The sequence below is a fragment of the Danio rerio genome, chromosome 18, assembly GCF_049306965.1.
Source record: "Danio rerio strain Tuebingen ecotype United States chromosome 18, GRCz12tu, whole genome shotgun sequence".
In the NCBI taxonomy this organism is placed as follows: domain Eukaryota; kingdom Metazoa; phylum Chordata; class Actinopteri; order Cypriniformes; family Danionidae; genus Danio; species Danio rerio.
The window spans coordinates 49,416,573-49,444,299 of record NC_133193.1 but is presented as its reverse complement, the minus strand read 5'-3'; the positions used below and the strand labels follow the sequence as shown (position 1 = coordinate 49,444,299).

Sequence of the window (27,727 nt, the reverse complement as noted above, 5' to 3'; positions counted from 1 at the left end):
AAAAACAGTATTGGTTGGGTTTAGGGAAGGGGGTTGGTGGGGATCGGTCAGTCAGTCAGTCGACAGCAGCCTCTGATTGATTTATTTGAGAACAGCAGACGCGAATGGCACTTGTGAGAGAAATTTAAGATTTCAAAAAGCGTACACAGTGGCCTCTGGTGGATTCTCAGAAAAATGTAGCTCCTGGGACGTATTTGTTGCTCAGAAATGTATATAGAGGTAAGTAATCAGAATGAGAATAATCAGAGACTCACTTTCCATTCCCTTTAAGAGCAAGTTTTTGTCACGCCATGGCATATTTGCTATTCGCATGGCAAACTTTGTAAGTAGAAAGACGTACAGTTTTTTATATTTATGTAGACAAAATTTTTTTTTACATTTAAATCTGTAAAGATGTACAGATATTTGTGTGCAGCTGTGCATCCCTGTGTGTGTAATAAGCAATGTGTACACACGGTTTGGACCCCCAATCACACTAACATGCTTATATATATATATATATATATATATATATATATATATATATATACTGCACAATTGACTTTTGACAAGCTTTTAGTTGGTCAATGGTGCGGTTTGATTCAGTTGGCTCAAAATAGCAATACGTCAACAATGCGCCTAGAATCACACCTTCATTTCAGACCAGCACATCCATGGGTGCAAAAATGGCCACAAATGCATTTGCTATTTAAAAGATATCTGTGCCGGGCTGAAATAAGCAAAAAAAAAAAAAAACATGCCGCCTGGTGCCGCATTGTGTCTGGTGTATGGTAGGGCTCTTAGAGTTGGGTTGAACAACCCCTTTCATTGTGTAAGTCAGTTAAAAATGTTTGTGGAACAGAGAGAAACAGGCCAGCTGAGCTGTTTCAAACTCTTACAGTACAATACCATACATACTTTTTCCCCTTTAGATCTTCACAGTAATCATTTTGATTTATATGACTGGTTTCATCTACTTTCTGTCCATATATAATTCATCAGGTTGATGATTTTAGCTAGCAGGTACCATAACTACACCATCGCGTCCCATAAAACATCTTTCTCCATTGACGACCAACATAATGACCTCTGTTTTCTGGTTAGCCACTGTTGAGGGGTTTATAACAGAGTATGCTCTCGAGCGCTGCTATGAGTCATTTTGCAGTTTGGTTTCATTAAAAAGATTTTTGGGATGTGGTGACCCTTTAGGGGTGCTTTCAAATCAACCTTGTTTGTAGTTTTTGTTTTACATCCTGGCCTACAGCTTTGTTTGTTTGTTTAGTCAAATGTAAACTTGCTAATTGCACTCAGATCCACATCCAATCACTTAAAGCTGATTTATACTTCTTCGTTTCCCAGAGATGGGTTGTGGCTGGAAGGGCATCCACTGCGTAAAAACCTGCTGGATAAGTTGGTGGTTCATTCCGCTGTGGCGACCCCGGATTAATAAAGGGACTAAGCCGACAAGAAAATGAATGAATGATTGAATGAATGAATATACTTCTACATCGAGTGATCAGTGTGAGCCACGGCCCCTGCCTTGCCAATATTCGGGCATTTATACTTCTGAGTGCTGTTTGTGTTGCTATGCAATAACACTTCAGAAACGCTAGCTGGCAGTAGGTTTTTATGTTTGTTTGTTTTTTTCTAAATGCTACCTCAATGTACAAGTAGCTAAAACTCGCTCATTCCGAGGCGGGAACCGGCGGACGCACAACAACTTTAATCATAAGATTAAAGCTGCAAGCAGCGATGAAAGGAACCTCGCACACTGGCTCACCAGGCCTCAGGATGACAGAGAACATCAAACAATAATAATTTAAGCTGATATATCAAATAAAAATTGGAGAAAATCATAGATTTTATGCCAAATTTCCTTCTGTCAGCAGGTGGCGCTTTGACTGTGACTCAATATTAGCATGTAGATGTCTTTAGGACAGCAATCTCATTGAACATGTGGATTTTCAGGCAGGTCAGACGTTGTTTGGTTGAGAAAATTACTTCTGTCAGCAGGTGGCGCTATGACTGTGACTCAGTATTGGCTAGTAGATTCATACTTTTCACATTCATACTGTATAGAACGTACTTTTCTGATGACCGAGTAGTATGTTTAATAGGGGTGTAACGATACACTCAGCTGACAATACAATGTGTATCACGATATAATGTTCACAATTCGATATGTATCACGATATTTGGAATAAAAATTGAAAATTAAACTGAAATGCAAATTTTATTAAAAAAATTTTAAGTACCAAGTAAACTATTTTTTATGTATTTCTTTTGTTTCAACTTGTTAAACGGAACCTTCTTTAAGAAAATAAATTAAACAGGACTGTCTCTGGAAAATAAAACTATTTAAAAACTTCTTATAAAATATTACTGAAATGATTCTATTCAATTGAATTTAACAGTAAGAGCTTAAGGCTTTGTTTAGTCACTTGCTTTTTTGTGTGTGCAAAAAAAATAAAAATTTCTACATTTTCAGGTAATCAGTAGTTCTTTAAAATAATCCTGAACTGATGTGTATCTGTCTGAGAGGTTTTTATGGATGGCTGTCTTCATGTTGGGCATGATGAGTGACAGGGTGGCCGTCTTTTCATTACACAGGACAGTCGTGACTCTTTTCAGCAGTTTAGGCAGGTTTACTATTTCTTCGGCATCGCTGATGTCGGCGCTATCAAGTGTCTCATGTTGTCGTGCATTTTTGTGTACCTCTGTACTCCAAAGAGTTAATGCTCGTCGTAATCATAACTCTAAAATGCGATATGATTATTTAAATAGTCTATCATAGTCCGCCCTCTGTAGTAACAGCTCACGGTCAGCTCACGTCATGTGTGATTTTGCGGCCGCCAATACATCATTATATGAAGACAGAATGATATTTTAGGGTGAATTGTACCTTATAAATACAGTATGTGACTCTTTCAACACCATTAGGAGGTATCCATGTCGCTGTGCAAAGTATGTAAATCACTGTGAAGACTTTAAAACTTCGGCTATGTTTGACCCAGTATGCGTGTCAAAAAGTGGACGAGTCTAAAGCAATGACTGTACAACCGAAATGTTGCCAGGCGTCTGATTTTGAGAGGATGGGCCATCCTCTATTTCAACTCCACTCATCTTGGTCTGCTAACATTACTGCTGCTGCAATCTGAACTCACGTGCGACAGCAGGTGGAACGTAGCTCACGTGCAAACAGCTCAACTACTAAGAGAAAACGGACGTCATATCGTAATAAAATTGTCATAACGCCATGATGCATATTGATACAGATCATTGTACTGACCAATGAGATGAAAGTTGCACATTTTGGTCTATGTATAAATATTGCATTGTGGAAGGAAACCAAACATTGGTTTACATTGGTTTAACTAGTTAATGGTCACAGGCAGATCTGGCCTTCGGGATGTGACAGCCTAGTGTGGTCATCAGCACGGCCACAGATGTGAAATTTGCTTCCTCGCCGGGCGCCTACTGAACCAAGGCCGAGTCCTCAGGCGATGCTCACACAAACACATGAGTCAAAACCACAAGACCCTGAGCTCTCTGTGACGTAATGCTCTGTCAGGTGCACTCCAAATGACAGGACACATCACAGCAAGGTTATTTTAGTTTACGAAGTCTATTAGTAAAATAAATAAATAAATAAATCATTCACTGAAATTTATTTAAAAAAATACAATAAGTGAAATAGTTAAATGGAATGAAACTGAAATGAAAGAATAATAAGCAAAAATAAATAGTGTTATACTTCTGCGTCAAGTGATCAGTGTGACCCACGGCACCTGTCTTGCGAGTAGTCATGCAATAACACTTCCGAAACGTTAGCTGGCAGCAAGGATATAATAGTTTTGGATTTTTTATTAGTTTTATTTTCTATTTCGTTTTGACTTTTTGTTTTCAAATTCAGTGAGTTTTAACTAGTTTTTAAAGGGAGATTTGCTGTTTCTATATTTTGAAATTATTTAGCTCCAGTTTAGTTTTTACAAGTTTCGGTGTTAGTTTTAGGTTTTTTTTTCTAAATAAGGATATTTGTTAGGTGCAAGATTCAAAATCAATAGAATAAATATTGTATAATTAAAACTCAGTCTGTCTGTTATCACCCGTAAAATGTAAGAAAAAGTAAAAATAAAAACAGTACGAAGCAATTGAGTGCGAATCATTACCTTCTTTTGAATAATAAAAACTCAGCCATACATTTTTTGAAGCCTGTATTTAGAGGATGAATATGTACACTTTCATTTACCACTACCATCTGCCCATCCTCAAATTCAAATACAACAGCCCACAAGACAGCAGCCTTAAATACAATATGTGTGCAAGGCTGCTCTGAGGTTAGATACACAGTAGTGATGGGAAGTTCAGATGTTTACCGCAGGATGTTTGGACTCAACATACTAAAATTATTTAGTTAACAATAGTAATTTCAGTCAGTTAAACTATTATATGATCTGAAAAATGTCTTACAGTAAAATTTTACAACCCAACTGAAGTATGATTCACTTATTTAAATTCCATTACGACTTTCTGTTATGAAATAAACTTACGTTTTTCACCAGATCCTCTCATTGAAGCCCTCGGTTTACCTGCAGTGCTGTTGTTCAAGTTTAGTTCAGTCACAGCTGGCTCTCATGTACTGTTTGTGTTTGGTCTATATTTACTAATAGACAAAATCTATTAGTAAAATAACTAAATCATTCACTGAAATTCAATAAAAAATTACAATAAATGAAACTGAAATGAAATAATAATAAGCAAAAATAAATCGTTTCGGCACCATTAGCACCGAAGTGTTCACTGCGACCTGAGTTTGATTCCCGGCTTGAGGTCCTTTGACGATCCTTTTCCTGTCTCCTCTCTACACTGTCCTGTAAAATAAAAGTTAAAACCCCAAAAAAAGAAATTAAATTAAATCAATAAATAAAAAATTCTGAATTAAAAATCACTCGCTAAGTGGCAGAAAATCTGACCTGCTGCCGTTTAGTAAAATACCTGTAGATGGCGCTTTACAGCCAAACACACCAGTGTACGTATATGTGTTTATGTTTTTAATCGCTCCAGTTAAAACTCTTTTTTTTATATTCTAAAAAAATGCACCCACATCTTGGATGGCATGTGTGTCTATATATTACCTTTTTTTTCCCTTTTGTCAAAATATTGCTTTAAAACTGCACCATCACTAATTTTAACTAGGAAAGAATAATTAGCTGACCAGAGATAAATATGTTCAGATTTAACCATTACTTGTTCTTGAATGTCAAATAAGTATTGTTAAAAAAATAACTGTTCGATTGTTAACATGCTCTGTTAAACATCATTTGGAAAATATCACACTGTGTCCTAACTACATGTGCTGAGGCACCATAACAATCTTTTTCATGTTAAAACAGGATTTTGTCCTAACCATTTGCGGAAATATTTGAAAAAGTATATATATATATATATATATATATATATATATATATACAAACATCTTTTCTATATAAACATAAAACGTGTTCCAACTATTCTTCATTTGCCAGAAAACTAATTTAAAAATGCACAACTATAATAACCTTGCATGCATCACAGATTAGGCATTGGATGGGAGTGTGTGTTCGTGTATCTGCTTTTTCACTCCTTCTATGCCCCATTTAGAAGCTCAGTGAATGTGAAAGCGCAGATCGGTGTGTGTGTGTGTGTGTGTGTGTGTGTGTGTGTGTGTGTGTGTGTGTGTGTGTGTGTGTGTGTGTGTGTGTGTGTGTGAACCCACTCAGCCAGAAATGATAAAGAGCACAGCAGAGCAACATGGCAACATTTCTAAACAACCTCTTTCCACTCCCGTGCTCATCCTGGGCTTTGTTTTTTATCCGTTTCTCTCCATCTCTTTCCATTATTCTCATTTCTGTCCTGCTCTTTCCGTGGTATGGCGAACGGCGAGGTGGCGGCGGCAGCATGTCCCAGTGGAGGGCATTTTTAGCTGCGGTGCCGAAGGTCTGCCATATCCCCTCTGATGATAATGGGTGAAATGAGTTTGTCCTTGGCAAGGATGATACACAGCCATCATCCTGTCCTTGTCCATATCTCATTCCCTCAGATTCCTCCACCACGCTTTTAGGCATGGGATGATATCCAGTTTCAAGGTTTACCGCGGTTTGGAAAGTCAAGGTTTCAATACAGCAACATTTTCTGTTATACCATTCTTAAGGTTTACTGGAAAAAAAGCTTTCATCCATCCATTTAAAAAAAGTTTATGTAATGGTTCACATCTACATTTGATCACTTGACCCAATGAAAAATAAATAATTTGCCTTTTCCATCTTTATGAGGACTATTTTATATAACCTGGAACAAAGCATATCTGACATGTTGAAGAATAAATTTTATTATTTTTATGAATAATTAATTGAAATTCTCATTTGTTCCATTAAATTGTCACACTGTCACGTTAAAGTAATGAATCAAAGTCAAACCCTCTTCTTGTTTTCCACCTACATCCCTCACAGTCTGCAGAAATCAAATCCTGGCTTTCTTCCCGGCTAACTTCCTCAAGTTAAATAGTTCAAAAACTGAGGTTTTGCCTGTTGGTACCAAATGAACACCCTCCAAAACTGACAGCTTTTCTCTTTCAATTGACGACTGTTCCCTGTATCCCTCTAAACAAGTTAAGAGTCTGGGTGTCATCCTTGACAGCACCCTATCTTTTAATTCTCACATCAATAACATCACCCAGTCTGCTTACTTCCACCTGCGCAACATTAACCGTCTCCGCCCTTCTCTTACCCCCATGCCACTGCTGTTCTTATTACAGTTCAAATAAGTAAATCAGTGCAATGTGGTGCAGTGAATATGTGCAAATTTTAAATGTGCAAATGTAAACAGTGCAGTTATTGTGAGGAGTTTAAGTTAGAGGAGAGTGGGGGTGTATTAGGGGGGAGGTAAAAAAGTCAGTGAGGGGCAGAGTTCAAGAGGAATTGTAGATCCAATCAATTTGTTCAGTGTTTTAGTAATGTGCATGAATGAATGCGTGAATGCGTCTGACTGTTCTGATTGGCTAAAGTAGACGTCTCACATCAACACGTTACAGATGGGCACGTGCTCTGTCTGCCAAATCTTCCTTCTGCGTTCACACAGCGCAGCCTTCCGACAAATTACCGGTAATGTTACAACTTCTCTTTCCGGAAAATAGCCAGAACGAATTTACCGGTATTTTCAAAAAGGGCCTGTTCACACATAAACTCATTACAGACAATTTTCTGGAAAGGTCTATAAGGGCTATTGTTAATAATAGCCCAAATAGACCTGACACTTGCAAAAAATATAAAAATTGAATGTTCATAAATGCTTCATATATTCATGGAGGAGAAGAATATCAAAATGAAAAGTCGAGAAGTTTCACTTGTAGATTTTTCTGTTTTGCCTTAACATAAAACATTGTTTGTAAATTGAAATGTAACGTTATAGATTCAGTACTAAGTAAGAAAAGCTGTATGTTTAATTAATTGCACACATTCACACTGTGATGACCTTCACTGGTTCATGACCGTGTGTCCGTGATGAATAATAGATGTAAAGTTGACGTGCCACATGATGGCCAGCGATCCGGACTTAACACATGAGAGCAGTGACATCTGAGGACAGATTGGAGGAACGGGCCATTCAAATGAACAGGACGTAAAAGCCATTAATGTAATGAAATTGCTGTTGAATTTGCATATTTTATCCACACATTGATATGCATTGCTTTGGACTTGGGATTTTAATTAGGGTGTAATTTATATAGTGCTGGAAAATAATTATTCTCACAGCGGGCAGACTGGAGTTGGGACTCCTGAGCAAATATTGTTTTTCTTTCATCTGTACCGTAATTATTGAAGTTCCGTCACAGCTTGAGTTTCTGAAGGCAAAAAGAATCAGATATATATATATATATATATATATATGAAGCGTTAACCACTAAAACTCTGCGGACCCGCGTCCGTGACGTCATCGACTTTCGCTTTCAGATTTAAAGGGCTAGCGTTGCACCAGACCCCCGTAAGTGGTGTCGTTTGAAAGTGTAGAATCTATATTTTATGCACATATGCATCACTTTGGTTTTTATTCTACTGTATAAAAGTTATTTACACTTAAATACACAGTATTTTGGATACCCGAGCTACGTATTTTACATTGGTTAATGTTCATATTTTTTTATATGACACATGTACAAGTTATAGCTCAAATGAAACTCTTGTCGGTGCTCATACAGTTGTAGCATTCTTTTTACTGAATTATATTCATATGCCAAACAGTTGTTGAATGAATCGTGGTGTTTCCATGGCGCAGAAATGTAAACAATACATCCATGATCAATAAGCAGCCCCAGATAGCACAGACAGCTGTCATCTCTTACCTTATGCTGTGCCCTTCAGGGCCATTCTCCTCTGATTTTGAGGTGATGTGCATAAGTAATCCTTTTATATGTCTGATGTGGTCTAAACACAGTGAATTATGTTTGATCAAACAAAAGAATAGTGAAATATGTAAACAAGGATCGGTCTCTGTGGCTTGTACAGCACCTCTCAGCAGTTGGAATGCAATAACTTTTGCATAGATTATGGTGGAGACCTTTTTCTTTTTTCCTATGATTACAGACATGTGCAGGAACCACCAAAAGTAATTACAGCACACTAGACCACACAGAACCTATAAGGTACACTTTCAAATTTGAGTTTATAAAAAAATACAAAAAGCGCCTCTTTTTTTAGGTGTTAATTATAACACAGACGACATAAACAGTTATTTTAAACACTTTCAATAGTGTTTTATGAAAATTCAAAGGATTTTCTTTCAAATGATACCAAATTTTTGCATTTACACCTCTGCATGTGGATTTGGGAAGCTTTTAAATTTGGCCAGGCAAAATCCAGGTGGAAATCCCCAAATAGCAGCAGAGTTTAAGTGGTTAAGATGCAAAAACCTCTAAATCCATCAGACCTCTTTTCTTTTCAGACCTCTTTTCCAGAGCATTTTCTATCAGGCTCTTCTGATTAGGTTCAGAAGTGTCATTTTATATGTAATGAAAAGGTTATTAGCGGGTAAATAAAATAACCTTTTTCAAAAATGTCACTTTAGACAATTCTTTGTTTTTTAACAAGGGAGATTTTCTTTTGCATCAAAACCAGCTAAATCCACGTCTGCTTTTTATGCAAATACTTCTAAATCCACCTATTGGAACAAGACAGTGTAATTAGTTGAAAATGAAGATGCCATTAGAAATTATTTCACCAAACATAAAACACATAAACTCTAACCACCTGAAATTTAAAATATATAAATCTGTCAAGTAAGTGGTGGTTCATTCCACTGTGAAAAAAAACAGAGAAAAAGCAAAAGAAAAGTGGGAATGCAATCTGTAAAGTGCATTAATAACATTAAAACTGACATTAATTAAATCTTAACTGTCAGATGGCATTTCTGATGTTTGGGATTTAGATTGAATGTAAGTAGAGCAGTGGAAACATTGCAAACTATGTAAACTAAGCCTTTTTAGATTCAAATAATGGAGTGTAAAAACATTGTGAAACATCAATATCTGTGCATTGTCCATTAATATAAAAAGCTTACAAATACAAATAATGTATAGGTTTTCACATTATATATTATCTTTTGAAAATAGCTTAAATTAGCAAATGAATCACAAGGTATGCCTACTGGGCATAAAGGGGATGCCTCTCTGACAATTTTAGAAGCTGTCATCCATTCATCTTCACCATACTCAAGGTCTTGGTCCTGTGTTTATCCTCATCGCATCCACGTGGGATAAAAGAACGGTGTCTTAAAGCGGAATAAAACTGTCTCCTTATAAAAGCCGGCCTGTCAGCGCGCTGCTACATTGAAAACATATGATTCGATTCGCGCTTCTGGTTCTCGGGATATATCGGCTTTTGCTGGCAAATTCAGCTGGCGTTTAGCTGCTTTTGCCAACAAACTTTTATTTCTGAATGCGCTGAAGCTGAGATTGAGATGATTTGTAGCAAATCTATTTGTTGATGGTGGAGTATGTGCCTAAATCATTCACTCAATGTCATTATCTCATTTTTGGCGGAAGTGGCGTTTAGCGGCTTTTGCATCTGAACTCTTCATATTTATTTATTTATTTATTCATTTATTTAATTAATTATCACTTTAAGTCACTTTTTTAAACTTTTCAAGGTTTAAAGTTGTTAAAGTAGAGCAGTTTCCTATAATACAACTTAAATGCATAAATAAAATGGGGGGGGAAATAGAAACATGAATCACATAATACAGAAAACTGCTAGTTTGCAGACATTTTACAGTGTACTTATCCGCTTGTTAAGTGGTGATGTGTTTGTGACATATGTAATACTGTTTCCGGGTCCAAGCCGCCATTCATTTTAGTGGAGAAATCATTCGTTTTGATCGCGTTTTATTCCTATCACACATTAAAGTTAATTTTATATAAAATCATAGTGTACACAACAATCTCTGGGCTTGCTGCATAACAAATACCAAAAATGTAACAATTTATAAACAATTCATCACTTTCTGGCCATCGGATATTAGGCATGGACATATATACTGCGATCGTGATTTTCGAAAGTATTAAATCGCTTTGTAAACGTTTATTATTACCATTTCATGAGTCTCCCCATTCAGTTGAATAGAGCGCTTGGACCCGGAAGCCGCTTCGCATGACGTCACACTTAACAAGCGGATTGAACCGTTGTATGAAGTGAACATTGCACCACAGTTATACTACAGTCACTTGATGATACATTGGTTGTTTTGAAACACAGTGGGTGCTTGTTTTCCAGTCCTCTTCATCAGCAGTGTCTGGAAAGTCGAGGCTGTTTAATGTTTCAGTCTGCTTAAGTAGCGAGTCATTTGAGGCTTGTAAGAGATAATTCAAAATGTGAGCGTTTAGTCGCAGTCTGGTGCCTGTGATGGGGATGTTGTATTACTGCAAATGACCAGGAAGAAGCGTTTCAGTCGTCTGGAGTCTGCTTGACAGGACTTGATTGAACCCACTGAACTCCACAGAGAGCTCCACTAATTTATACACAATTGTTCAGTTTCTACAAACCCCAGTTTGTCCCATTTAGTAAATGTTTTGGACAATTTGATTATCCTCTCGGCTGGAAAGTAATAAAGCAAACTGCTGTGTTTAAAGGGATAGTTCACTCCAAAATAAAAAAAAAGATATCATCATGTTTCAGTTTCTTTACACACAAAAGAAGATATTTTGAGAAAAGCTGGAAACATGTAACCATTGACTTCTATTTTTTTCCTACTATGAAAGTCAATGGTTACAGGTTTTCAGCTTTCCTCAAAATATCTTTTGTGGTCAGCAAAAGAAAGAAATTCAGGTTTGGAACCACTTGACTGAGTAAATAGTGGGTGAATTTTCATTTTTGGGTGACCTAACCCTTTAAGACATAATACAGTGTGAGCACAGAAAATGCACAATAAAGAAATCAGCAGATTCGAACCCAAGGAGACCTTTATTTATAATAGACTTTACAGTTGGAGCCAGAAACCATCATACAGTTGAAGCCAGAAGTTTACATACACAGTAAACAAAGGCACATAACCATTTAAAAAAGGTCAGATGTTAATGTGACTAAACTTTTTCTCTTTTAGGTAAGTTAGGATGATCACATTTGTTTCTGTTATGCTTAATAGCAGAATAATGAGAGAGATATTTTTTTGAGAAGTTGTTATAACTTTAAACTTAAAGTCAAGTTTATTTACAATAAGATTATTATGAAAAGCTCAGATGATGGTGTCACTGTTTTGGAAGTTTCTGGCTAATTGACAACATTTTAGTTAATTGGAGGCAAAACTGTAGAATAGAATTTAAGGAAAGCCTCAAACACACTGCTTCCTTCTGTGGTAGCATGGGAAAATCATCAAGCCAGAATCAACAAAAAAGCCAGATTACAATCTGCTAAACTACACTGGGAAAAGAATACTTTTTTGGAGACATGTCCTGTGGTCTGATGGAGCTAAGATTGAACTGTTTGGCCATGATGACCAGTGTTACATTTGGAGGGCAAAGAGGAAAGCTTAAAAGCCTAGGAGCACCATCCCAACTGTGAAGTATGAGGGCGGCAGCATCATGTTGTGGGGCTGTTTTACTGAAGGAGGGACTGGTCCACCTCACAGCATGATGGCATCATCAAGGAAAGAACATTATGCAGAAATACTGAAGCAACATCTCAAGACATCAGCCAGGAAATTCAAACCTCCAAACAGATCATGAGCCTAAGCATACTGCCAAATTAGTTAACATGTGCTTTAAGGACAACAGAGTGAATGTTTTGGAGTGGCCATCACAAAGCCCTGAGCTCAATCCTATAGAAAACTTGTGGGCCGATTTGAAAAAGCTTGTGCGAGCAAGACAGCCTACAAATCTGACTCAGTTACACCAATTCTGTCAGGAGAAATGGGCCAAAATTCCTGCAAACTATTGTGAGAAGCTTGTGGAAGGATACCCAAAACATTTGACCAAAGTTATAGTTTAAAAGCAAAGCTAAAATAACACCAAGGAAATGTGTGTAAACTTTTCACTGTCTAGAAATTAATAAAAATTAAAATAAAATAAAAAATTTCTCATTATTCTGGCATTTAGCAAATGTAAATGATTTAGGTAATCCTAACGACCTAAAATAGTAAATGTTTAGTATGATTTACCATCAGACTTTTATTTAAAAATGTTTATTTTCTTTTTTTTTTTTTTGGGAGTGTGTGTAAACTTCTAGTTTCAACTGTATTTACAGAATGCATAAATGTTGAGACCATTCATTTTAAATCAAAATAGCAGGATGTTGGATGTTTGCATGTCCTCCTTGCGTTCGCGTGGGTTTCCTCCGGGGGCTCCGGTTTCCTCCACAGTCCAAAGACATGCGGTACAGGTGAATTGGGTAGGCTAAATTATCCGTAGTGTATGAGTGTGTGTGTATGTGTGTGTGTGTGTGGATGTTTCCCAGAGATGGGTTGCAGCTGGAAGGGCATCTGCTGCGTAAAAATGTGCTGGACAAGTTGGCGGTGCAATCAGCTGTGGCGACCCCGGATTAATAAAGGGACTAAGCCGACAAGAAAATGAATGAATGAATGAATAAATATTGCCAATAATTCTCAATTCTAGAGACTACAGCTGGTCATTTCAACACCATTTCTTGTCAACAACATCTTGACAGACCCTACTCATTGATTTCCATAGAATTTGTGGTGCCTACTATAGATGTCAATGGCTGTTTTTTTTTTCTAGCATTCCTCATATATTGTTTCGTGTTCAACAGAAAAATTAAATTCATAAACATTTAGAATCACTTTATTGTGAGTAAATGGTGTAGAAATTTTCATTTTTGCATAGTTTGGACAGCCATAAATTATATTTATTCCTCATTTACTGACCCTGCTATTGTGCTATATGCCCTTTTTTGTATTCAGACCTCAAAAGGAGAAATAAAAGTGCTGCTTGGCAGTTACTATTTTTTACAGTGGAGTTCTGATTCACTCTGACTCAAGATAAGTGTAAATGTGGCACAAAATGCAATCCACATACTTTCTTGCCTGCTGTGTTTATCGCGGCAGCCAGTTATCATGTTGATCTGTCAGCTGTCATTCTGACTGTCATCCTGCAAACCAGACATGTATCTAGATATTCAACTCGGTGAAGAAACTATATGGATGCATTCTTGGCAGATTTCTAGGCATTTTGTTTCATATTTTATTCATCTTGATTTGACTGTGGCAGAATGGACCGATGTCTTTAATAACTTGCTCTGCAATTTTGACTGGAACTCATGGCATGAATAATCTTAAAGTGGAGTGTGTATGTATTAAGCGTCTTAGTAAAAATTAAAACACATGGAAAGGTTAGTGAGGGGTATTTCTGACAGAAAGTGTTATGTTTGTAACACTTTCTAAATGAAACCATAATAATTCACTTAATCTTTATTTTTATAGAGCTTTTACGATGTGGATTGTGTCAAAGCAGCTTAACATAGAAGTTCTAATCAATTGAAACTGTGTCAGTCGAGTTTTCAGAGTTCAGTTTAGTTCAGTTCAGTGTGGACTAATTATCACTGCTGAAAGTCTTTATTAATCAGGGGTCGCCACAGTGGAATGAACCGCCAACTTATCCAGCATATGTTTTACGCATGTGCCCTTCCAGCCGCAACTCAACACTGGGAAACAGACAAACTCATTCTCACACACTCATACACTACAGTCAATTTTAGCATACCCGATTCACCTGTACCACATGTCTTTGGACTGTGGGGGAAACTGGAGCACCCGCTGGAAACCCATGCGAATACGGGGAGGACATGCAAACTCCAGACAGAAATGCCAACTGGCCCTGCCAAGACTCAAACCAGCGACCTTCTTGCTGTGAGGTGAGCGTGCTTTTCAAAAGGTACATATTTGTACCCGAAGGGTGCATTATGGTACCTCAAAGATACGTTTTAGGTACATTTGGGCACTAATTTTGACGTTTGAGGAACCACTGTGGACTCTTTGGATACAAATATGTATCTTTTGAAAAGGTGCTGCCCCAGAGACAGCTCCTGTTCCTTTGTTTCTGAAAGTGTACACATATTTAACCATAATAGTTTTAATACCTAATTTCTTTTGTCTTTGCCATGATGGCAGTACATAATACTTGACTAGTTATTAAGCAAGATACTAGTGTTCTGCTTAAATTCAAATTTAAAGGCTTAACTTGGTTAATTAGGCAAGTCAGGGTCATTAGGCAAATCATTGCACAACAGTAGTTTGTACTGTAGCCAATCAAAAAACATAATTTCTTAAAGTGGCTAATAATGTTGACCTTAAAAATTTTAAACATTTTTTAAAACTGCTTTTATTCCAGACAGATGTGTATCTAAAGCATATTTTTGCGTCATATTTTTAAAAAAAATGTTATTGTCATTTGCAGCATAACAAGCTACTTCTCTTCTCTCGCCAAACAGCTCTTATCAGTCATCTAACGACTACATTTAATAACATAAGGGGTTGTTCACACAGAATGCATTTTTACTTTACAATGTGCTTCTTCTATTATTTTTCAATGGAAACATGAGTTTGAAGGATGCGCGTGACATGACCACTGCGTTTTTAGATGCCGTGTCAAGTTAAAAGACGCAGTGCAGCTCATTACTGTCAGTTCCATAGTAATGGACCAATCAGTAGAGCTCGAAGGCGGAGCAACCATTGCAAGTTTCTGTTTTACTGGCACTTTGTGGCTGTGTAGACACCCTGGTCCTTTTTTTTAAACCATTGCATCTTGCTTTTTTAGAAGCTAAGACATGTTCAGTGTGAATGAGCCCTTGTGGTTCCCTAGTAAATCCTGAGCAACCATTCAGAACTGCCACAAACCAGCAGCTGGATATCAGGGCAGCTGTTTGCATGAGCAAGCACAATGCACATTTTCTTCATTAAGAAATCTATTTCCCCTTTATTTTTAACAATGCACACTATGTTTTGCTTTATTTATTTATTTGTTTGTTTGTTTTTTGTGTAAGTAAAAAGCGGTGAGTGATTCACCTATCAGCACCACAGTACATTACTGCTTCACCTGACAGCTGAGACACTCCAAACCAGCAGCGCAACACAATATGACAGTTTAGGACAATTATTACAGCTTTCCCTCTCTCCTGCTCACTGTCATTCTTCACCCTGTGAAGAGCACACACACACACTTCACACAAGATCATTTACACAGTTTATACACTGGGCAGTATGTATAAATTGCTTATGGATGAACAAGATCCCCCGCTGTTGCATTAAGTATCAGTAGGTGAAATAAGAGAGATAAAGTGCTTCATCTGCTATACCCGATGGTCAAATTCCTGAAACCTGGTTATACTGTAAAAGACTGTTGCTGCCTTAAATTTTGCATCACACATTACATAACTTAATGCTTTTGAAACCTGATTCACTTATTAAAATAAGTTAATGTAACATAAAAACGTTTGTCGTCCTTTTTGTCATATGTTTTTTTACAGCGTGCAGACATTGACACACAAGCTCTCTCTCACACACACACAACTTCACAAGGACATATTTGAGGTAAACATGCAGCTAGCAACATGATACGCTTTTAAGATGCAGATGGGTCTAAGGTGCATTCTCTTGTGTGTGTGTGGTGTTTGTGTACCTTGTATTCCTTATATTGTGTGGACTAAATGTCCCCACCAGTATATGAATACCAGTCAAATTCGGCCACGTGGAGACTTTTTTTTTAGTCCCCATGAGGAAAACGGCTCATAAATCATGACAAATCACACAGAATTAACTATTTGTACAGTATTGAAATCGTGTCTGTGGAAAGTCCACATAAAGATAAGTGTGTGTGTGTGTGTGTGTGTGTGTGTGTGTGTGTGTGTGTGTGTGTGTGTGTGTGTGTGTGTGTGTGTGTGTGTGTGTGTGTGTGTGTGTGTGTGTGTGTGTATGTGTGTGTGAAAGTCAATTTGCTCCCACATTAATGAACCAATTAAAGCCTGTCAAAAAGGCATCAAGTAAGTGCTGTGAGATGAATGCAGATGAAAAGTGAGAGTGAGAAAGCTCTGTTTTTTCCACTAAAGAGTGATAAGTAAAAATTGGCATTGTTTAAACACGATAGTAGAAAGAGATGAAGGTTTTTATTCTTGCAGGGGCTTAAAGTCACTGAATATTATGTCATTTCAAACTCACAAACTTTTATTTTATGCAGTGGAACACAAAAGCAGAACACTTTTCCATACACTGGCACTTCAATAGTGGTTTGGCTGCATGTCAAGCCTAATCAACCTCCACCCGTAGGATGCCGTAGGACTGGTGGGTTACATGTGGGGGCTCGTCCAGGATGGGATTGAGGTTTAGGGGGGTGAGTGTATTGGATGCCTGCTAGCAAAGTTCTATGCAGGTAAACCTCAATCCTCTGACATCTAAAGGTGCTCTATCAACAGGAATTAGAGGCCATGGTTAGAGCAATCTACTCCCATGCAATTGCCACTGGTTCGATCTCAGCTCAGACTGGGTTGGGTGCAGTAGGACCGGTGGGTTACATGTGGGGGTTCGTCCGGGGTTTGAACCCGGTTCGATCCCAGCTCAGACCAGGTTTAAATAAAAGAGTGCAAAAGCAAGAGCCTTTATTCTCTGTGTAACGGAGGCCAGCTAGTGTGTGCTGTGCAGGTAAACCTCACTCCTCTGACCTCTAAAGGTGCTCTAGCAACAGACGTTAAAGGCCATGGTCTTTAGCCTCCTTGTTAGAGTAACCCACTCCCATGCAATAGTCACCGGTTCATAAGGAGCATTCACACACGCACATGGACATTCAGTTTATTTTTTGAGCAAAATATTATGACTATCGCACATTTACCTTGACTGGATGATGTTAAAAGAATATTTAGCACAGCCCTAAATACTAAATTGTCATTGTAGATTTGCCACTAGGTAAACAAGGTTTACAGTCATTTACAATATAAATAAAATTGAGGATTCAATTCAATTCAGTTGAAGTTTATAGATATAGCTCCTTTCACAATAATTATTGTTTCTAAGCAGCTTTTCAAAAGGTGCATATTATTGCATTAAAATCAAATTAGCAGAAGTTAAGGTTACTAGTCACCAAATTTTTACTATCACTTATTAATTTATATGTTGGGTTTCGGCATTATTGGAAGAACTGGCATTACTTTTCATTTCAGACATTACAGAATTACATTTCAGAGCTGCAACAAATGATACTTTCGTGTTTTTTAGTGTGTGTGTCTGTGTGTATAACTTTACCTTTTTTCCCCCTCCAGATTTGCTTTGTAAACCTGGACAGACATACTTCAGATTGGCATGATGACAACTACATCAAGGTGAGTTCAGATGGTGCTTTCCCTTTTTGCAGTTTGTGATGATCAGAGATCATGAACGCTTATATTCAGTGGGTTTCATTGAATAAAAGGCTCAACCAAGTGATTAGTTCTACATCTTAAAGCAGTGTCACTCGTACATTTTGTCAATCCCAGTTGACTTGTTCATTAACATCCAAATAAATTTCTTCCCAAACATCCCACCCACCAACCACCCCCCACCCATTTCCCCAACCTCTCATTTCCAATTCATTTAAAGCGAATAACAAATGTATGAATGGCTTTCATCATTTCCTAAGCGTATGAAATAAACAATGTTTCTTCTAATTAAAAGGGAAATTAGAAACAATACGAATTACCAAGATAACGCAAGCAAAGAGTCGCATTTATGTGACTTGAATATTAGCATACATTTCCCCACAGAAGCTGGCCTCGGTGTGCCCAGAGCTGCCACGGTTAATTGAGTCTCTCGGAGTGCGGCAACCCAAAGAAAATGAGATTCTGCTTCTCAGCAGCCTAGAGCCACCGGACTCCTGCCAGCATGACCCCAGCCACCCACAGGTAACACATGAATGTAGACCCCAACGTCTGACATTGTTTTACTGTTTACTAGTTAAACTGTGTATGTGTGTTAGTGTACAGAGTAATGCGACATTCTGCTCAATAAAACAATGACTTCAAAATATCTGAAAAATTGAGACAAGTTATCTTTGCTCCAAAGTAGCCCCACCCCACTGCACCATTTCTATACAGTATATTATGCACAATCTTAATCAGTTTTACATCATATCATGATGCATATACATACATACATACATACATACATGCATGCATACATAAGCCAATACAAGTAGATAAAAGTTCCCTTATATCTTCACTCATCTATTGTACATACCCAGCCGGCACACAACATCATAATACGTTAATAAAAGGTTAGATTTAGGTCATGACATCAGGTGACCAAAATTTAAATGTCTAGCCAGCATCTAAGGACAATGTTATTTTGACATTCAACAATGACATCATTAGATGTTGATATTTGGTTGATTTTTGGTTGTGTTGGAAATACTGACATTTATTCGTCTGGTATGGCAACCAAAATCCAACGTCTGATAGACGTCATAGAAGTAACGTCCACACAATGACAAACTGTAACATCATTAGACGTTGATATTTGGCTGATTTTAGGCTGTGTTGGAAAGTGACCAAAATCCAGCGTCGAGCCAACATCTTAAACAAACTTCATATTGACGTCAAATACTGACGTTTATTCGTCAGGTTTGGCAATCAAAATCCAACGTCTGATAGACGTCATAGTGGTAACTTCCACACAACAACAAGCTGTAACATCATTAGACGCTGATGTTTGGTTGATTTTTAGGTTGGACATTGATATCGGCCTAACATTGGGTTCTGAAGTCAACTCAATTTTCATTTTCACTTGGACCACTTCTAACTTGAATAATTGAAGTTGAGTGAATCTTATTTATAATGTCTTGCCAGATTTTCTCTGAGAGAATCAACTCAAGTTCACTTCCCCGTTGTTGTTTTGACTTTGTTAATGAAGTTAAATTTTGTAAGTCAGAATTATTAGCACTCTTGAATTATTAGTCCCCCTCTGTATTTTGTTCCCAGTTTCTGTTTTAAGGAAAGACTTTTTTTTCAGCACATTTCTAAACATAATAGTTTTAATAACTAATTTGTAATGTCTGATTTCTTTTATATTTGTCATGATGACAGTATATAATATTTGACTAGATATTTTTTAAGATACAAGTATTCAGCTTAAAGTGACATTTAAAGGCTTAACTAGGTTAATTAGGCGAGTTAGGGTAATTAGGTTAGTCATCGTATAATGATAGTTTGTTCTGCAATAAGAAATAAATATTGCTTAAGGGGGTTAATAATATTGACCTTAAAATGTTTTTTAGAAAATTAAAAACTAATAAGCCAAAATAAAACAAATAAGAAAAATTAAAAAGAAAAAAATATCATAAAAAATACTGTGAAAAATTCCTTGCTCTGTTAAAAGTCATTTGGAAAATATTTGAAAAATTCACAGGGGGCTAATAATTTTGACCTCAACTGTATGTGAATTTCAGAGCCCGAGAACAGCGGATGTCTGTCTGGTGCATTGTTCATGTGGACGCCGTCCCACCCAAACGAGCAGTATCATTTTTGAGATTAACAAGTTCCTGATTGGACTACAGTCAGGGCAGGAGAGGCAGAAGCATGGCCGATTGGCTGGACAACGAGCTGCTGAAGATGACACCAATCGCTCTGTTTCGTCGATTGAAGAAGATTTCCTCACTGCCTCAGAGCAGCTTGGGGAAGACAGCGAGGAAGACCCTTTCAGGAATGGTAAACAGTCCATCCATCTACCGGTTTAGCTAGAAATTCAATTCATTCACCCATATCTGATCTTCTGATAAGAAAACACAACTTTAGTGCAGTCATGCCACTTTCACTGCATCTACTGTCCACTTTTTAAATAGACCGAAATTGCTTGAGCATTCAAGCATTTATGTTTTCTCGCTATCTGTGAGCATGCCTCCATTCGAGTGCCCCTATTTGGAGGACTGTTTGGGAATGTTTCCACCTCAAGGCTATTTCTTAGTTAAGTAACATAATGTAGCCCTAGCCACTACATCTGAGATTATGGTTTTCAAAACAATTTGGGCATGGTCATAAAAAGCAAATGTCTTCAGTTTCGCCTTTGGGAATAATTTGGATCTCAACTTTTATCTAGGTTGCATTGTCTGTAATAGGCTTAATCAAAACGGCAATCTGCTATACTTATTTAGATACGATGTAGCTAAGCAACAGCTTGGATGAACCAGAATGTACAGCAGAGGAACAATTAAATCTTTTCTATCTATGTTAATGCGTTATTGAGAAAATAACACAAACAGGAAGAGTGGCAAAAAGACTCCCTAACAAAGAAGCGCTGTCCCGAAAATGTCTTGTGCATTTTCATTGCACAAGTCTGAAAGCTTGTTTATCGTGCATTATAATGTTCCACTGCCTTGACCCCTAACAGTAAGTCAAACCCCTGAATGTGTCTACATGTGATAATACTCGCCCCAAGTCTAATATTAAAGAGAGAAGATACACTGGGCTCTGCCGGGCTAATCTATAATTAATCTCTCATATGAAATTAGCAGTAACACTGTGTGAAGGTTATGCTCTCCTCAAAGCCTGTGTAATATTCGCAATCAGATTGGACCAGATAGAGATCAGCATTTGTATAGGCTTGGTTATGGAGAAACGGATACAAATGCAACAGTGTGTTATGGATAGCTTGCTCAGAGCATGGATTGAATCCTCGTCATATCCATTGGACACAGAAGCTTTTATTTTAACACACTTCCTCATATCTCCTTTGGCCTGTGAAATGGGCTTCATTTACATTTGCATTAAGTTGGACATTTTTGTAGGATTATTCAGCTATTTTCAGAGGTCTAGATTTGGGCCCAATCCCAATTCTAGCTCTTAGCCCTTCTCCTTACCCAGTACCTTCTCCCAATTCTCTTCAGCTTGAAGGCGTAGGGCTAAGGGGAAGGACTGGATAAATACCTACAAATAACTGGAATAACTACAGCAGTCGCGATCGTCAGTCTTAAATGAAGCAGGAGATCGCGATGACATATGATGATGTTTGCAGGTGTTGTAGTCATGTCCCATTTCTTTAGGGGGGATTTTTTTGAAGCCTTCAAGTTTCAAGGGCGAAGGGGTAGGGGTACAAAAATAGAATTGGGATTGAATCATGATCTATTTTCTCTCTCTTTCTCTCTCTCTCTCTCTCTCTCTGTGCCCCCCCCCCCTTTCAAATCCTCACCAACCATGCCATGTGTCTTTCTTTTTTTCGCAGATCCTGAGAATTCTCTCATGCCCGAGTCTGTTAAGGTGTTGAGAGCAGCCCACGCTCAAAAAAGGAGTGAAATAGAGAGAGAGGACAGTGAGGACTCTGAAACCCTCTGCACCTCTTCCAACTCCCAAAAGCTTTCAAGAACATATTCCGCCCCTGCAAGAGGCCGACCCACCACCCCAAAACAAGTCAAGGAGTCAGCCGGTCACTACGCCACCAATCTGGCTGAGTCAGTCCTGCAAGATGCTTTTATTCGTTTGTCACAAGATGAGCCATCATTTGTTGCAGAAGCAGCAGTGAGTGTGTCAAGTGATATAAGCCATTCCACTGAGGCACCACAGAGGGCTCGAGCTTGCTCATTCGAACTTCCTAAAATTGTGATTGTCCAAAGTCCTGATAACAGTGAGGAGGTAACAGAATGGCCGGAAGTGCAGTCACATGCAACATCAGAGCATGATAGTGGAAATAAGGCCAAAGCAAAGCATGGTACTCATCCCCCGCACAACTCGCCAGTTGGACACCCTGCTAAGCCATTGGAAATAGCTTTGGCATGTGCTGCAAGTGTCATTGGTACCATTACCACCCCTCAAGTCACAGAACAACTCACACTAGAGTCAGGAGAGGAATATGAGTGTGAAGATGAAGAGGAAGAAAGTGAAACTGATCAAGGGGAGTATTCGTTTTCATCTGCGGTATGTGGCATGTCTCAGGTCGCTGGAGCTGTAGCTGCGGTCGATCTAGCAGATGACTCTGGGGACAATGAAGACTTGGCAGACATGTATTCCGCCTCTATGGGACTTCTGTCAGTTGCCCAAGCTTCAACTGCAATACCTCTTCACTGTAGCATAGCAGAGGGCACCAGCGTTGAGGCCTTTCGAGCCAATGTGGCTGAAGTTCTCCTCAGGGAAGCTTCAGCTGTATTCACTCACAGACAAAGTTATTCAAGTGTTGCAAATTTCCTTGAGACCACACATAACAAGATAGTGGATGGCATCACAAATCCAAGAAGACCGTATCAGGAGCAACAAGATGTGGATAACTTCACTCAAGAAATATCTGACAGTATCTTTCAGTATGCCCTTGAGAAGGCGGAGAAGAGAAAAGAACTTGAGGGTCCTGGAAAAGATGCCCCTAACATTGAGGGTTTCCTCTCGGATTGTGTGAATAATTTGCTCTTTGATGTACTGTGTGTAACATCAAGGAAAATAAGTGACATTTCAAATTGTAATATGGAATCATGTGATGGGCAGGAAGGCAGTGTCGGCTATAGGGCATATGAGGCTGATTCCAAAGCTGGCAGGGAAGCATTGAGCCAATTGCAGCATTTGATTGAGCCAAGCCAGGCTTATAATCATGGTGAAAGGCGAAGCAGTGTGGAGAAGTTATCTGCTCTAATAGGAAAGAGAGAGAGAGAGCAGAAACACATACAGGAGGAAAGAGAAAATGAAGCCAGACTGAAGGAACCCTACAGACTTGCTCTGAACAGAGTGACAGCCACTATGGTCAAAGAGCAGTCTGACCTGCAAGGGCAGCTGGGCAGGAGTGACAAGAATGCAGACTCTGCGCTCCCTTCAGCAGAAAGCTCACCACTTCACATGCAACGAGGGAGGGCAGGAGGAGAGAGCGAGACCAGGCAGCAGTCTTTATCGTCCTCTTCTGGAGCACTTGTGGCACTTAAAATGGATTCGGGGGAGTCCAAAACTCCTGTCACGTGCTTTGCTGAAGATTTGGCGACCACAGTGGTCTCCATGGCTACAGAGCTGGCAGCGATATGCTTGGAGAACTCAAGTGGAAAGCAGCCGTGGTTCTGCGCATTAAATGGTGGCTCGGAAGGTCCAGAAGGGCTGCTTCTGCCCTGCCGCACAGCTGCAGCTCTCCGCCGAAAGGAGACACAAAATGGCACCTCGGTCACCAAGAAGCACAGACCGCCACGTCTCAGTGAAATCAAACGTAAAACCGAAGAACAGCCCGAACTCATGGAGCGCCTGGTCAACCGTGTTGTAGATGAAACCGTTAACTTAGATGAACCCACAACCACTGATCCATTCGCGCTCTTTGCATCAGAGGTCACTGCCAGGATAATGAACTGCCCAGAATTAAGTGTAGTGGACACTTCCAAATCTGGGCAGTCGTCCCGCAGCCGCCTGCAGTGTGAGAGATGGAGTAGCAGGGGGAAGGCATCAAGCTATGAGAGCATTCCAGAGGAGGATGCAGATCCCTCCGGGACATCAAATACTTTGGGTCCAGGAAACAGGCTTGGGCATAATTTGAGCCGAGGAAGCTCTATCTCCAAGCAGTCCAGCTGTGAGAGCATTACGGATGAGTTCTCTCGCTTCATGGTGAACCAGATGGAGACAGAGGGTCGAGGGTTTGACCTTCTGCTGGACTACTATGCTGGGAAAAATGCCAGCAGCATCCTTGCAGCAGCTGTTCAGCAGGCTGCCAGTAAAAAAAACGGACACCTCAATGTGCGTACATCATCTTGTCTCTCGAAGCAGTCCAGCACTGAGAGTATCACAGAAGAGTTTTATCGCTTCATGCTGAAAGATATGGACAAGGAAAACAAGGACTACAGTATGACCAAGACCAAAGAGTGGAGTAATAGCCTGCTACCCCCGTCCCCCAGAACCCCTTTTTGTATCCGTCAGTCTTCTGTTCCTGACAGGCGGTCTTCAGATTCCAGACTAACTGTAAACTCGCCTATCAAGGCCAATTCATTCGATGGCTTTGCTCAAAATGTACACGGGGACTCGCTTAACATCTATCCAACTAACTCTGTGTCGTCATCTGGACTCTGCAAGTCCGATTCCTGCTTGTATAAACGCGGCCAAACAGACCAAATCACAGACATGCTGATTCATGAAACCTGGTCCAGCTCTATCGAATCTCTAATGCGCAAGAATAAGATAATTGCCGAGCCCTCAGAGGACAGTCTGGAACTCGATTCTGCAGACTCACAGCCACATGTACAGCAGTTTGCTAATCGTCTAGCGGCAGACATCGTAGAGAGTGGCAAATCACAGCTTGGAGGCCAGCAGGATGTCACTGCGGCTGCTTGTCAGCCACATATTCCAGTTGGAGAAAGGAGACACGGCTTTAAACATTCCCGTTGCAACAACAGTGGAAACCGGCCAGGCGTGGAGCATCAGGAAAACAGCTGTAGCTCTTACAGTTCCTCCTGTGTGAGGCAGGCATGGCGCGGACAGAGAGAGGTACCCTTGATTCACATTGAACCAGATCAAAGAGAAGAGGCCTCGGAAGAGAAGGGAGGGGTTGAGACCCACCACAGGGAGGCATCCCATCAGACCCAGCAACAAAGTGGCAAAGGGAGTGAGACAGCAACCAAAAGCAGGTAGAGTCTACATAAAAGCTCACAGACATGCTTTCTCGCAGAGGTTAAGCCTTTATTCTTGTAACTGCTCATGACCTTTTTACACCTCTCCAGAAGATAAAAAAAAAAACACAAGGTTTGCTTTGTGAATAAAGGGGCATTGTTCTATAAAGGGTTAGAAAGGTTGGTTTTCTCTTTAAATCTCTCTTTTTACATATGGTTTTATATACAGTGTTATACCCGTTTTAGGGCTGCACAGGATATCGTTTCAGAATTGATATTGCAATATGTGCATGCACTATAGTTGCATCGCAGTTGTGCAGTTTATCCCAGTTGCAATTTTAAGTCTGGATTATACTTGACCAGGAGCCTCAGTTAAGAACACATGAGATTTGTCGAGTAAACGGTTTTGCACACTGAAATCTAACATTTTCGTATACATTTTTTTTTCGTATTCTTTTTGAAAATTTCATCACGTAGACAAATCTTGCATGATGAGTCCGACCCATATGAATTAATTCATTATAATAAAACACAAAAGATTTTGAAGTCCATACATTGTTCTCCCCTCTCTTCTCCAATACTGCATGACGAAGGCGAAGTCTGCTTATCAAAGAGCTGCGCTGGAATATCCACAAATTTGGGGTGTCAAAATTAATCGTTTCTTCGGTGTACCGTGATGCAGATGGGGACAATTCGATATCGGTTCAGTAATAGATCAGAACTGGTTATTATGTACTGACGTCATTTACCTCCTATGCTCGATGTCGCAGTGGAATACGATGGCAAAGGAGGTGAGGGCGACTAAATAAAACGCTCCTACAACTTAAAAGGTAGATAATTATGCACAATTCAGCTGCTTGTGAGTTTGCTGGAAAGTCTTTCATTAGCACTTAAGAAGGCACAGCACATGAGCCGCTATTTCACTACTAGGGAGACATGCTGTAAAACACATCTCTGCCTCTCTCTCCCTCTCACTTTGGACATTTCACCCACTGGCGTGTTGGTGAGGTTTCCTCTCCTCTTGGCTGTTAAAGCGATACTAATGGATCCAGACATGAGCGTGCCTGTGGTGCAAGTGTTCTCCACTGTCTATCGATTACCTGATTACCTGTGAGAACCATGTATTATGCACATATAGACTGTAACCGCGGCTGTTCTTCCTGCGTCACTCATGAATGAACAGCGCTTTCATTTCTAATGCCAATCGCAACCCGTTCTGTTGAGCAGGTGAAGACAATAACCAATCATAGGGTATAAGACCTCACTTGACAGCACTCATAAAGCAAGCGGGATAATATTAACATTAGTTTATTTGCTATAAATGCTCATGCTGTCTGCTGTGCATGTATTTGGGGTTTTGTTTGAAACATTGAAAACAAGTGTTTTCTTTGAGCAGGTCAAATTAAAGGTACAGTTCATATATCTTACTGCTTGCCTTGTATTAAAGGAAAAAATTGTATATCAAATAATATTTTTATACATTTTAATAAAAAATAATTCTTGTGTTGTGAAGAAAAAAATCTTATTGTGTATGGAAAGCATCGTCAATGCACCGAGATATCGAATATTGAACCGAACAATGGCATGATAATCTTTACCGAACTGAATCGTGAGACCAGTGTAGGTTCACACCCCTACCACAGATGCAAAATTTATTTTAGGAAATCAGTAGAATTTTGATACATTGCTTGTGATACTTCACACATTTACCTACGTGAACAAATCCTGAACAGAAACTGGCAGGACCACATTCTGTATTTATTTTATGCAAAATGTCAAAAAGTTATTCGTAGCTCAAATGACAGCATTCTGTATTTAGCTTTTCGCATGTACGGCGACTCTCAAAAAAACTCTCAAAGCAATTTTTTCAGATGATATAAATGAAAAAAAATCTAACCCTTAACCTTTTTTTTTTTTGTATGACAGATGAAAGTTTTGGAGGCAGTTTTTCAAAACGATTGACACAACGTGAGGTCAAATTAATTTTTTAACGTGCGAAAATTCACTCATTTTCTTTTTGGCTTAGTCCCTTTATTAATCACGGGTCGCCACAGTGGAATGAACCGTCAACTTATCCAGCAAATGTTTTACACAGTGGATGCCCTTCCAGCTGGGAACATCCATACACACTCATTCCCACACATACACTATATGGACAATTTAGCTTACCCAATTCGCCTGTACCGCAGGTCTTTGGACTCTGGGGGAAAACACACACGAATACGGGGAGAACAAGCAAACTCTATACAGAAATGCCAACTGACCCAGCCGGGGTTCGAACCAGTGACCGTCGTGCTGTGAGACGATTGTGCTACCCACTGCACCACTGTGCTGCCATGTGCGGAAATTACAAGCGAAAATTTCGGATTCAATGTGCAATGACCTTTACTGTTGAGTTTAGCCATAATGGAGCAAAAGTCTATCATATTCATGTGGCTTTAAGACCTGTGTGAGCATTTCAAGAGGGATTAAAGCATTCTAAATTAATGAATTATTCCCAAGTAGACCAAATCCCCAAATTCCCAATAAATTAAATTCCCAATATACGTATATCACAGATACTTAAAACATATGCAGGAATAGTTGGTGGTTCATTCCGCCTTGGCGACCTCTGATGAATAAGCGACTTTCCCGAAGGAAAATGAATGAATAGTTCCTGTAATGTAGCTGTCTTTCAAGGTACGTATTAGCCACTTGCTTCAAAAG

The 27,727-nt window shown here is 39.1% G+C and overlaps 1 protein-coding gene across 7 annotated transcripts in view; it reads left to right on the top strand.

Moving 5' to 3' along the window:
* The window catches only part of sphkap (SPHK1 interactor, AKAP domain containing), a 202,478-nt gene that overhangs the window by 155,051 nt on the left and 19,700 nt on the right, over window positions 1–27,727 (top strand). For all 7 annotated transcript variants that reach the window (XM_009293859.5, XM_009293856.5, XM_073928751.1 and 4 more), the window contains 4 exons: window positions 17,763–17,822; window positions 18,243–18,380; window positions 19,922–20,180; window positions 21,691–25,039. In XM_009293859.5, the coding sequence (XP_009292134.1) occupies window positions 17,763–17,822; window positions 18,243–18,380; window positions 19,922–20,180; window positions 21,691–25,039 (3,806 nt within the window). The remainder of the gene's footprint in view (window positions 1–17,762; window positions 17,823–18,242; window positions 18,381–19,921; window positions 20,181–21,690; window positions 25,040–27,727) is intronic.